This window comes from Micromys minutus (genome assembly GCF_963924665.1).
Source record: "Micromys minutus genome assembly, chromosome: 10".
Classification (NCBI taxonomy): Eukaryota; Metazoa; Chordata; class Mammalia; order Rodentia; family Muridae; genus Micromys; species Micromys minutus.
In genome coordinates this window covers 30682856-30696867 of record NC_137979.1, presented here as the reverse complement: position 1 = coordinate 30696867, position 14012 = coordinate 30682856, and the positions used below count along the sequence as shown (strand labels likewise).

The following is a 14012-nucleotide window of genomic DNA, read 5'->3' as shown; positions in this document are numbered from 1 at the left end:
AGAAAGTTGAAAGCTTACCTAGGAAACATAGCTTACAACAAAAACTCTAATTCAAGTAAACTTTTCAGGGGATTTCTCTAGTTACTAATATTAAACTAAGAATGCAAAATGATAATAAGACATAAGACATTTTACTTCTAATCTGCTCCTAAAAGATACCTTTAAAACAAACTCCAATATTCAAAAAGTTTACATTATGTGCTTTATGTAAATGGGGATACATTTACAAGTAGAGTGCTGTCAGACAGTAGTAGTGTATGTCTTTAATCCCAGCACTTGGAAGGCAGAAGAAGCAGGAGGATCTGAGTGAGTCAGGCCAGTATAGTCTATAGAGCAAATTCCAAGACAGCCAAGACTACAGAGAAACCCTGTCTTGAAAAAACAAAAAAAATCTACAACACCTCCCTCCCCAACAATAAAAAGTTTTGATTAGAGAATCCTAAAGCTAGCAGAATTGTTACAAAAGAATTCCCTAGGATCCTACTACTAGGTTAAACAACTACCGTAAAACATGAGAATTTACTTATTCTAGTAAGCCATTATGCATGGTCAAAACCTCCAAACTCAAACTTGAACATCAAAACCAAGAGCTTGAGGAGACATAAGGTATTTTAAGCTAAAGAGAGAGATGTATTTTAGGTATCCACAAACACACCAAAAGAGGAAGGAGAAACAAAAATGGGTGCAAAGTATCAGTGTGACCCTACTGAGTTGCTAAAAGTTGCTAGGTGCTTTGAAGTATGCTACTTTTTTAATTTTCTTTTTTTAAATTATGCTACTTTTGAAGATGCTACTTTTGCAAATAATAATGTATATAAATGATAGTTTAACCATTGGACTTTAGTATCAAAATAACTCTCATCTATTGTGACAAACTAACATCTTAGAAAAATCAAAAACTAGGGCTGGAGAGATGGCTCAGCTATAGTGAACTCATATACATAAAATAAACGAATCTTAAAAACAGAAACAAAAATCAAAGGACTCAGGTTAAGTTCAAACATACATCAGGTAGTGAGTGTGTGCATATGCACACAACTGAAGTAAAAATAAACGTAAAAAAACCCCAAAACAGAACAAAACAAAAAAAGCAAAAACTAGGGCTGAAGACATGGCTCAGTGGTGAAGAGCACTGACTGTTCTTCCAGAGGTCCTGAGTTCAATCCCCAACAACCATATGGTGGCTCACAACCATCTGTAATGAGATCCAATGCCTTCTTCAGGTGTGTCTGAAGACAGCTACAGTGTACTTACATATTTAAAGGAAAAAAAAAAAAAAAGGAAGTAACTGCAGGGTATGGTGATACCCAGCACTTAGGAAAGAATGAGGCAGGTAAGTTTGAGGCCAGTCTGATCTACAGAGCAAACCCCAGAACTGTCAGGATTATATAGAGAAACCATATTGAAATATCAAAAAGAAAAATAAAACCCATGATGAGACTCACAATTCTTTTTTCTGTCCATAATTTCTTCTAACAAGTTTCTATAACTAATATATAAGACAATTGTAGATCTTAAGTATTAAAACCACAGACTACAAACTTATTTTGCATAATGTTAATATTTTCTATAAATTTCAAAAAACTTAGGCACTTTGATATATAATAGATTTTAGTTTGCAGTACTGTGATATTCCTGTGAATTTAGAAAATCACCTTCAGTTCTGGGGAATGAAATACACTAGGCATGGGAATAAAGTGTGTGCTCAAGAAACTGAATTCCTGAAGAGGACACTTAAAATGCTGAAGGGACACAGCTCTATCAAACTCAATGAGGTCTGTGACAATGCAGAGAAGATAAATGGAGGAGAAATGTATATGACTCTTGCATATGGCTGAAGATTTTAAACTTTGATTAATGTCAAGGAACAAAGACTTACATTATTCTAAAAATAAACTTGATAAGGGACCACATACTTTTATAGTACCAGCATTACATACTGATATCTAAGCTACTCCCAACAACCCTGTGATACATTAACATAACAATGGGGCTACAGGTAATCTATAGATGAGAACTGCACTGAAATAACAGTACTAGGACAGGGAACAGAACAGGGAACTGATTGAAAAATGGGTCTCAAATTAGCTCAGGAAACAACACTGAGAAAGTATTGTACAAATCTTGAAGGTTAAAAGACCAATTTACTGTAGAGGCAGGTGATCTGAGTTCCAAGTCAGCTTGGTTTACAAAGTGTGTTTAGGGCTGCTAGGATGTTATATAGAGAGACTCAGTAATGGAAACAAACACCCAAAATTTGCCTTTCAAAACTGTGGGCAAGGATCTGGGGAGATACAAGACTAGGTACACACTAGCACTAGGGTCAAGGTAATCCCTTGAAGCTCATTGGCCAGCCAGTGTTCATAATTTTGAGTGTATGTGGTATAAGTGTATATACATGACTATGGATACTTAGGAGTTGATCTAAGGACTTCCAAGAATTTTATATAGCCAGGCAGGTATGGGGGGGTTCATGTCTTTAATCCCAGTTCTCAGGAAGCAGAGACAAGCAAACCTATGTGATTTCAAGGTCAGCCTGATCTACACTGTGCATTCTAGACCACTTGGTATTATACAGAGTGGGATCATCTCAAAAAAACAAAAGATTTACACAGCTATGGTAATTAAGACATTGTAGAATTGTTGTCAATTTGAAAAAAATAAAGGGATCACGTTTTCCACTTATTGGCTTATTACTCCTAAAATCTTTAAAGAACTAGAAGACAAATTATGAGGGGCATAGTATTAAAGGTGCATGCCTTTAATCCCATCACTCAGAAGGCAGAGGCAAGCAGATTTCTATGATTTTGAGGTCAGCCTGGTCTACAAAGCAAGTTCCAGAACACAGAGAAATCCAGTGTCAAACAAATCACTAAATAAGAAAACAAATTAAGTGTATGATCTGTGTTTGCTAGTTTTATGTCAACTAGACATAGTAGTCATTTTACAGCAGAGGAAACCTTGATGTCAAATTTACTCCATTCAGGAGGCCCTTCGAGTTCAAGGCTAGCCTAACAGAGTCAGGTCTAGGACAGGCAGGGGTACAGAGAATCCTCAACCCCCCCCCCCCCAAAAAAAAAACAGTACTCCAGTCCAGAAATTCCTAGCCCCAATTTGCCTGTAAGGCACATACTTAATTGATGATGCATGTAAGAGAACCCAGCTCCCTACAAATGATACCATGCCCTGGGTTGGGGAATCCTTAAGAATGCAGGTTGAGCAAATTTTGGGAGCAAATTTTGGGAGCAAATTTTGGGAGTAAAAAGCACTCCTCTGCTTCAGTTTCTGTCTTCGGGTTTTCCTTTCTAGACTCCCAGTTCAGACTTTTCTCAGTGATGGACTAAGTAGAAATAAGCCTTTTCTTTCCCAATATGCTTTTGGTCAGTATGTTTTATCACAACACTAATTGGACAATATCCTGTTTTGACTGGAAAGATATTATACAGCATATGGCTTTCTTTACTTGGAGGCTAATTCAGGAGGGTCATAAGTTTGAGGACAGACTATTTATATAAATAGCAAACCCTTTCTCCACAGACAAAAAAAACTTTGAGGAAAAGAAAATACACTACCACAATTATCCTATTTAAAATATTTTTGAAGTACTCACTGCTAGAGCACTTGCCTAACATTCACAGAAATCTGTATTCAATCTCCAACACAAACATTGAGGGATAGGTAGAAAGTTATTCAAAAATTCCAGTTTCTAAATATTCCATAGTCAATACACAAATAAGCAGCACCCTAGCTCCTGGAAATATTTAAATGGAACATTATTAAATTTTTTTGTTTGTCTCTTTTTTGGTTTGAGACAGGGTTTCCCTGTTTAAGAGCCCTGGATGTCCTAGATATCACTTTGTAAACCAAACAGACCTTGAACTCGGAATCCATGTGCCACCATGCTCAGCTAAAAGTATGAGTATTTTTTGCATATAAGAGATAAATAAGGAAAGGAAAAATGAGATCTCTCTCTGATATTTAAAGAAAATTATTTAGAGCCACAGTTGTGAGTCCTTTGGAAATCAAATGACCCTTACACAGAGATCACATAAGACCATGGGAAAACAGATATTTACATTATGATTCATAACAGTGGTAAACTTACAGTTATAAAATTTTAGCAACAAGAATAATTGGTTGGTCACCTCAACTTGAGGAACTATATTTAGGGTCGCAGCATCAGGAAGACTGAGAAGCACTAACTTAAGAGGAAATACAATACTGTGAGACACCTAGCACAAAGTATGAATACTAGTTGCCACTTCTCCACAGGTGAATTAGTAAGATTAAGACCAAGTGCCTATGTTAAAAAATTTGACTTAAAAAATACCAAAAATTGCTAAAAGATAAGCAATAATGAAATATGTCCTGTAAAACAGTTCCCAATCTTAGAGGTAGTAAAACAGTCTTGAAGATTCTCTGCCAGAGATGCTACAGAAATTAATTTCTGACTCATGTGTACACCTGGAGCAACTGGTTCTAAGACTTAAAAAAAAAAACACCTCCCACTGACCTTGGTGATCACTAGAGAAAAGGCCAATCTAATTGTCCCTCTTTCCTCAAGTATATCACTTAGTGTAAACTGACATTCTCTTACCTATGAGATTCTTGCTCTCCTTTCATTTTCTCTACTTTTGATAACATATCATCAACTTTAAATGTTTTCCTGGAAGAAACAGATAAGCACAATAATCACTTCTCAACTAGGAAAAACACAAATTATACTGCAATAAACAAAGCAGAAATTTGATTTTTTATTACTTTAAAATTTAAATTAGATGAGTAGGCATAACAATGAACACACTATTGAGACAATATAATACAAGTAGACATGCCTTTAAGCTCAACCATTAATATTATTTTCCATGAAACCTCCTGTAATTATCTCCCAGTCATGAGTAATTCTCCTTACTCATGGCATTTCATTTTACTTATTTTTCAAGTCTCCTATATGTAAAACCTCTCTATTTTATTTCTATTACTTGACTGTAATTTCCTAAAGGGCAATGCTTACTTTTTTGTTAAGCATATAGTTTTGCCACAAGACTTAGTAGATATTTAAATAAGCATCAGTATCAGATTGAGCCAAACAAATTCAAAGTATTATATATTTTTTAAACATCCTTTTTTTTTTTTTTTGTGGTTTTGTTTTTTTACTTTTTGAGACAGGGGTTTCTCTGTGTGGCCCTGGCTGACCTAGAACTAACTCTCTTTGTATACCAGGTTGATCTTGAACTCAAGAGATTTCCCTGTCTCTGCCCCCCAGTGCTAGGATTAAAGGCATATGCCACCATGCCCTGCTGGTCATAAAATATCCTCAAAGGATCAGTTAAACAATATTCCACACCAAAGATTAAAACAAACAACCACCTCAAAAAATAAATAAATAAAGTTAGGGTACATGCAATCCAATCATAAAATTATATATTATACTTTAACTTGACACTGATTTTTGATAGAGGGTCTTGTTATATGGCTGTAACTGGCCTATCACTCACTTTATAATCTCAGACTGTCCTCAAACACAAGACAGCTTTAGCCTCCTGAGTGCTGGGTTAATAGGCATACCCCACATCTGGCTAAATCTGTTTAAAAGAAAAAAAATTTCTAATACACACACACTCCAAAGTAATTAAAGTTGAGTGGTTTACAAAATATGCCCCATCTTACTCTTCAAAATGAGCTATATTCTAGGGATAAAAGTATTGTTTCATATAATTTGTTAGTTAGAAACAAGTGTTTCTCTTTTTACAGAGATATTTTCAAAATTAGGAATTGAAAAGTTCAATGCATTCCAGTTATAATTTGATAATACTTATATGTAGATGACAAAATGTACAGAAGGCTTGCTTATTCTCCAAAAACAGCCTTTTAAAAAAAAGCCTTAAAAAACAAAAACTGGCTCTTGACAAGTATCCTCCTTTCTGTGCCCTCCCAGACTTCATATGACAAATGTGAGCCACTTTACTGGGCCAATACTCAACTGCTTTAATAAAAATAGGGAAGGGTTACAGTAAAATATTGAAAGACTGCAACTGTATATATTTTAGGTGAATAACATAACTGTCTCTAGCATAACAATAACAAATTTAAAGTTTTTATCACAGAGCATATTAAGAAGTAGTTTAGAAAAAAAAGAGATCTATTTTCAATCTACAAATAAGAAGAAACTGAAGGGCTCTTAGGCTCATTACTAAAAACTATTCAGTATAAATACTGAAGGACTTAAAAATTGCTTTAGTACTTAACTTTAACCACTTAACTTAAAATACTTAAAGAGTAGTAGAATAGTAACAGGGTTGCAGGGCTGGAGAGATGGCCCCAAGTTCAATTCTCAGGACCCACATGGCAGTTGCCATGTCTCACCCCCATGTAAATCTGTAACTCTCACAGGGACATGCATACAGACCAAACACTAAATGCACATAGAACAAAACAAAAAAGAATGGTAATTTTTGATAATAACTAAGAAAAAAATTTAGTTTTGTCTGCAGAAAAAAGGATTAGACTCAAAAATCAAAACATTTTTTCCAATGTTGAGTTTCATTTAGGAGAATCTAGAACTGAACAGCAGCAACCATTTGAAATAGGTAAGATGATAAGAGCAATCCAGCTTTCTGTAGGGCCAACTACAGAAAATTACACCTCTCCCATAGTAAGCACAACTTTACAAGATCAACACCATACCACCACTGAGACTAACAAATGAAATAAGTAGTAATCATACGGTCACCAAAAAGTAAAATGATTAAAATTACAAGAAGTTTAAGGGTAGAGGGGACCGGAAGGGTTTCAAATTACTTAAAAAGATATATAATAAAGCAAGATTCAATAAAAATCTCTTTGAGTTATGTAGCTGGATTCCTATAATCAGAATGCCCAGGAATATGAGGTAGGAGGATTACAACTTCCAGCCTAGCTTTGGATTCACTGTGAAAAATCCTTTCTCAAATAAATTTTTAAAACCACTAAATAAGTGTTCTCGTCTTTAATCCTACTGTATCACAGTAGAGTAAGCCTCTAGTATTTGAATTCTTCTATGAAGACTAAAGTATGCATTTAACAAAAACACCAGAATTAATATTATAACCAATGGTATGACTTCAAAGAGAGTAAGTAACAGGAGAGCTAAAGATATAGCTAAGTAGTAATAGCTAACTGTCTATCAAGCCTAAAACCCTGAATTCAATTCCCAACAGTACCCTTCCCCCACAAAATACCGTTATACTAATAGTACATATACATAAATGTAAATATATACATTATAATAATAAGAACTGAGTTCCAAAAATCATGCAAAAGCATCACTGTGGAACATACACCTTTAACATCACTAACTTCAAAGACCATTCATCTAAAAGGTCTTAGTCCTAAGTCTTGAAGTTATATATAACAAGAGAATTAAATAATCCCTATGTATTTTTGTAAGGAAATAATCTAAGTGAGATTTAAATGTTTCTAGACTAGCAAATTTGCTTCAAAATCTCCAAAGTTTTAAGAACCCAAAGGGCATTAATCAGAAAAAGTTTCTATTACCCAAAGTTTGCATTATTTTTGACACAGTCTCATTATATAAGTGTTGGGCACTGGAACTCACCATGTAGACCAGAGCAGCCTTGAACTCAGAGATCCACCTGCCAATGCTATTCCAAGTGCTAAATTAAAGGAACCTGCAACCATGCCCAGCTCAACCCAACTTTTTGTATTGTCTCTATTGGCATATGTCTAATGAGACAAATAGTCTAATAAGCAAACATGTTATGAAAATGATACATTTTTAAATGTGCTTTAAATCTATTCATAAATTATTCCAAATTTAACTTTTTTAAAAGTTTATCATTTTAAAATCAAAATCAGGTCATATCCTAGAATAACTAAGAAAGTTTGAATTCAAAGTTCAACGGAATGAATCGAGTGTAAATTAACTCCAGACCACAAGTCAAATCTGGCTTACCTTTGTGTATAACCCACAAGCCAAGAAAGGTCTTTAAAGATAAGAGTGAATAGCTAGCCGACCTGAAGACAGAAACTGTGAATCCCTATTGAGTAAACTACTCTCTAATCCCTCCCCAAAACAAAAAGGATTCTACATTTCTCTCTAGTAGGTTTATATTACAAAAAACTATACTTTGTAGTTTTGTTATTGAATTTCAATAATAAAACATCTACAGACATTTTTTTCTTTATATGAAGTACCTTGATAAGTAAATAATCTAATTCTGTTTGTCTAATTTGTTATCTTTCTCCTAGTTATTTGGGTGCTTAGCAACTTTTAATCTATTAAATGAAAATAATTTATCTTACTCACAGGTCCCTCAATTACCAGAAGACAGTTTCTGTACATTTCAAGTCTTCATAATAAAATATGATGCCCTTATAAAACTGTAACTTGCTCTAGAAATGTGATGCCTCCTAAGCAGTTTAGTTTCAAAATGTATTAAAATAGCTTAATGACTGTATTAAGTCAAGACTATTAGACAGACGTGGTGGTTCACAACTATAATCCCAGTAGCTGTGGGGGCAGAAAGGTGTACTGAAACAGAATAGTAAGTTTCTAGCCAATCTAGGTTATAGAGTGAGTTATCAGGCCAGCTAGGTCTACCTAGCAAAAAGACTTTAACTCAACAAACTAGCAATAAGATTATATTGATACCAAAAGTTTAAAGGTCTCTCCTTTCAATATAAAGTGCTTCACTTTGATATGCTCAGTAAGTAAATCTTGCACATAAATCAAGAAACTTGTCTTCTGTATTAACTGAGTAAGTACTAAATATCATACAGAAAGTTTATTCAGTAAAAAAAGTTTGGAATAACACTTCCAGACCCTGCTTTAAGACCAGATGATCAACACGTCTCACTTTTAGAGATCCTTCTATTAACTTCAAAAGTATCAAAGATACATAGCCTCGACTTTTTAGAAATCATTTTAAGTCCCAAAAAAGCAACCAAACTTGAAAATAACTAATAATACAGGGTAAAAAAATTAGTCGTCAGTAAAATCATTCACTAAATACTGTAATATAAACTAGTGACAAACTAGAATTACTACAAAAGAGATACTTTTAAATTTTTCAACAAATTGATCTTTCAATTTTCCTAATACGAGATCTGAACTTTAAGGGAAAAAAAAGCTTTAAAGTGCATTTTCCTGAGCTGCTCTCCCCGACTCTAAAACAGAACTTTCTAATAGTTGATCAGCTTGAAATAAAGATTCATAAGCCATACCTTTTGATGTTTGTTCTGGAGTTTCGATGAGACATGTAAGTAAGAGTTCTGTGCAAAAATATTGGCTATAAAAAATTAAAAATATTAAAATTAAAGATGAAATTATAAGAATGAAATAATATTGGTGAATTTCATTGACTACTTACTGCTATAAGATTCCGAGTTCGAAGAAATCTATATATCTGTGTTGGTTCTAGGTAACAGGAAACAAAATCCAAACATTAATGAACTTGTCAGTAAATTCTCAGTCCAGCCCAGGACAACCCACATCCTAACCAATGTAAAACAATCTCTCAATATGAAAATAGTGTACTACATATTTATACCTAGATTAATAATTATATTAAAACCAAAGTCCAGAAACTGAAGTCAGTATTAGAAAAAAAAAATCCCACTCTTAATGGTAACTGATTTCTTGAGGGTGGACTCATCTGAAAGCTAGTAGTTAAAACCTTCCTAGAGGATTGGTTTTCTTATAACATTTAGAAAGTTTTAAATTTCCACTTAATCTTTAATTTAGTTTTAGTTTCAAATCAAAGCAAAAGGAGATATTTTAGAAGATGTACAAACAATTCTTATACTGTCCTTCAGTTGTTTATATTTAAGAGCTTTTCAGACTTTTGTAAAAGCATATTAAACGAAAGAATAACGCCTCCGAAGCAGGTTTAATATTTGCTTCAATATTCAAAAGTAAAAATGATTTGTATTAAATTCCAGTCAGAATTCCGTGAAGCACCAATAAAAATGAAGGAAGAGTATTAAGACAATGTAAAACGTCTTTCCAAGCACAGCTGACACCAAGCCCGTGACATATGCCACGGTAACATAGTAAATAAAGAGATTCAGCGGTAAAGCTGAGTGTATTCTTATTCAAGTGGCCGTAAAAATACTCAGCTAAATTCCACTGTTTACACAAAAAAGAAGCAAAACAATCAGGATATAATATCCACTAAGTAATTTTATTTATTTCAAAATGTTTATAAATTCTATTGTTTCCAGACGCTGTAGGCTCCCTTTCCAAATAAGTCAGTTTCGCCCTCCACGCATCTTTTAAAACAAAAAAACTGAGATTAAAAAAAAAAGTGTTCTGGAAGTATGACAACTCAAGTCTGTCCACTGAGAGGAAGCTTGCTCATTCTGTCTCTCTCAGTCTATATATCCATAAAATGGGCAGACGGGTTTGAAAGGCTTAATGGTTTCAAATGGTGCGTGTTAACACGCAGCCCAAGTGGATGCGAAGGCATTTCAAACCAATGACATTTTCCTCGGTTTTACTACACTCATCTCCGCACAGGATGTATCTTGTCCCCCGAAACCTACAACTAGAACCCCGATACTTGTAGAGTAGGAAAGGCGTGAAAGAAAACACGAACTCGTCTCAGGATCTGTCTGCGCTTATTTCAACCGTCACGTCCTCACCTAAAAAGCTGTCCTAAACCTGGGAGGCCCCCAGGCGGACCTTCCGGGAGTCAGGGACCTGCTCAGGACCCCAAGAGCCGGGACGTTTCCCCTCGAGTCCTCCCTCCACTCCCAAACCAAGTGGACTCTCCGAGAACCCGGCGGAGTGCCCCGCGCCCCGAACGCTTCGAGAGGGGCGCTCCTGCCTTCGAAGCCTCTCACACTCACTCTCAAAGGCCTGGAGGAAAAGCTCGTGGTCAGCCTGGACGTGCTCCATTTTCGGCTTCTTCACCGGTAACACCGCGGCCCCCGCCGCCGCCGAGGAGGAGGAGGCCGAGTAACCGCCGCCGCCTCCACAGCCCCCGCCGCCGGATTTGCCGCCCGAAGCCGCTGCGGCCGCCGCCACCGCCGCCGCCGAACCCCCGAAGCCGCCTCCCCCGGACCCCGCGCTGGGCCCCGAGCCGCCCCCTCCCCCACCGCCGTGTTTCTGAGGCGCCATCGCGGTTCCTGCCTCCTCCCCCCGCCAGCTACCCGCCGGGCGGCCCCGGAGAGTGAGCGCCTGCTACACCAACCGCTCGCCCCAGCAGGCTCCGGCGGACCGAGGGGGGAAGGAGGAGAGAGGGGAGGAGAGGGGAAGGGAAGGGAGGAGGAGAGGAGGGAAAGGAGGGAGGAAAAAAAAAGTGTCTCCTCCGAGCCCCGCTCCGCTTCGGAGGCCGCTCACCCTACCCTGGCCTCGCTCCGCCCACTTCCCCGCCCGGCGCTCTGATTGGCCAGCGGGAGCGCGCGCCGCCCGGCTGCCCAGCCCGTTGGTCCGCGGATTCCCCCGTCAGTCACGCGGAGGCGCTTCTCGCGGAGGCGCGGCTTGGTTGGCCCGTGCGCGCTGCCGATCGCGGGCCGGGCCGCCTCTTTGAACTGAATTCGCGGGAAAATTAGGGGTCGGAGCGGCCTTCCTGCTGGTCCCGGTGCATTGTGGGCAGAGGGGGACCAGTGAGTGGATTAGACAGGCGTTTCTCGCCTTGAGAGCTTCGTCAGTCGCCGCCCCCAGGGGGGTAGAGAACCCCCGAAGAGAGGCGGGTGTCGGGGAAACTCGGCGAAGGGCCTTTGAAAGGAACTGAGATCCTCCGCGGATCGGGAGACTGTGTGGTCTCAGGAAGTGACCTGCCCAAGGGTTGATGTGTGCTCACAGTCTGATCTCAACGGAGGCAGAAGGAGATCGGGTCTCCTGGTCGCCACGTGCCCCAAGTCATCCATGGCCGAAATCCCCCAGCGCAACCACAGGGTTGTCGGACGTGAATGGGCTCGCCTACGAAAGGGAGCGATCTGTTTTGTGGCGGGCATTTCTCAGAAATAAGGAGACTTGGTTTTGTTAAGTGCTGTGAGGTTTCAGGATTCTTTGGAATTAAGGCTGTGGCTTCTCAACACGGTGCGAGCAAAGTAGATACTTTTATTTTCTCCAAGAGAAATAGGTGATTCGATGTAGGGGCATTCCTTGAGATTCTATTTATTGTACTGTAAAAAGCTTGTGAGGTACTCTGTCTTTTTGAGTGTCTTGCTTAAAAAGATGAACAGACCCGTCTATGTTTGTTGGTACAAATTGGCTTATTCTGAACGGTTTGAATTTCAAGTTACAAAATAACCAGCCTATATTTTCACTTTTTAAAAATGTTACTATGCTGGGTGATGATGGCACTTTCCTTATTTGCAGCACTCTGGAGGCAGAGGCAGGCAGATCTCTGTGAGTTGGGAGGCCAGCCTGGTCTACAGAGTGAGTTCCAAGACAGAGCTACATGGAGGAACACTTGAAACAAGTGATCTGACACTTTCACACAGAAATATGTGCAAGCAAAACACCAATGCATATAAAGTAAAATCATTTTAAAAAGTATATGTGCACGAGTGTGTGCTGCTGTCCTTGCAGACCAAAAGGTGTTGGGTCTCCTGGAACTGGAGTCAGAGGAATCAAATCAAGGTCTTTGTGAAAGCAACAATGCTCTAACTGCAGAGCTGTATGTCCAACCCCACCCTATATTTTATATTCAGAAGAAACTTTAGACTGCTCTCTCATTATACTAGTCAGTATTTAAGAATATTTCTTACTGCAAAATAGGTATATGTTCTATTTCCCCTTTAGATTTCTGAAGTACATCTCTGATTAATGCCACCCCACTAAGATTTCTGGAGTTTTAGCTGCCCTTTTGCTTTATAGTGTTAGGAAATTCAGTCAGGGTCTGGATAATTAAATCACTCTAAGCAAATCCAAAAATATCGAGTTACAAACTAGAGTGCTAATTTAACTAGCCATAAATATAACTGTCAAAACGCTCCCTCTGTACCATTTGTCAGGGTTCAGTTGTAGGGAGGGAGAGGACGGAGGGACAGATACAGTCAAATAACCGAGTGAAAGATTATCATGAATGACGAAAAGAGAAATGGACCTGAGGGATTTGGGTATTCTTGAAGCAAATGGCAGTATCAGGCATTGGTGTGATGTTACACATCTGTGCTGGCCACCATTAAACATAAACAAGCCAGCCATGCTATGAGACAGAGTCACTACTGACAAATTCTCACTTTCTCACTTTTACATTCTTTATCGGGAATGTCTTATAGAATGCAAAAATAAAACAAAAGCAAACTTTGACTTGAGGCAAATTTAATTAATTGAAGGGTCATTTCAGTTTCATCAGCATCCTAAGCAGACAGGCAGAAAGCATTTACAGAGCACCTCTAGGTTGCTCTTCTCTAGCTTCCTTGTTACTTGGGATGACAAGTGCTTTTGAGATTTGTGGTAGCAATTCACTGTCAATAATACAGATATTTAATTCCCCTACCAAACAATTAATTTAGGCTGCTTTCCAGATGTCTTTTTCCTTCATGCCATACCTGGGACTGAAAGGCAAAGGCCGAGCTCCATTTCTTCTCATTTTTCCCAGCACATGACCAGATGTGTCTGTAAGGAGAGAAGAATAGGGATTGTTTTTTAATTGTTTTATCACCTGCAGTTGTCAATATGCTCTTATAGACACTAACTCGCTTTTTCCTAATTTTGACATGGGCATTATTTTACAGCTGAGAAAACATACCCAGGGAGATGAAATGACTTGTTTATCTAGCTGCTCTTTCATGTATCACTACAATACAGTTTCTCTGTGCTCATTTTACAATCAAAATGAATTTGCCTATGTTTAAAATTTCTTTCAAAAGAGGGCAACCTCGATTCTCCAGCCAAAACCATAAAACTCTCCCCAGTGTGCAATGCCATAGATGTGAGTACTGTGTCCGGGTAGTACATATGCTGTGCATTTTCTAAAAGTTAACCAAGATAGCAATTTTTGTTTTGTTTCTTTGTTGTCTTTGTTTTATGTGGGTTTGTGGGTGTACATGCATAA

At 38.0% G+C, this 14012-nt stretch overlaps 1 protein-coding gene across 2 annotated transcripts in view; it reads right to left on the bottom strand.

The window, feature by feature from the left end:
* The window catches only part of SUZ12 (SUZ12 polycomb repressive complex 2 subunit), a gene marked incomplete at its 5' end in the record, with an annotated part of 39698 nt that extends 28576 nt beyond the window's left edge, over nucleotides 1-11122 (bottom strand). For both annotated transcript variants that reach the window (XR_013975154.1, XM_080922624.1), the window contains 4 exons: nucleotides 4598-4666; nucleotides 9226-9290; nucleotides 9372-9418; nucleotides 10852-11122. Coding sequence is in view for 1 of the 2 variants with exons in the window: in XM_080922624.1 (XP_080778750.1) it covers nucleotides 4598-4666; nucleotides 9226-9290; nucleotides 9372-9418; nucleotides 10852-11122 (452 nt within the window). The remainder of the gene's footprint in view (nucleotides 1-4597; nucleotides 4667-9225; nucleotides 9291-9371; nucleotides 9419-10851) is intronic.
* Between the last annotated feature and the right edge of the window lie 2890 nt (nucleotides 11123-14012).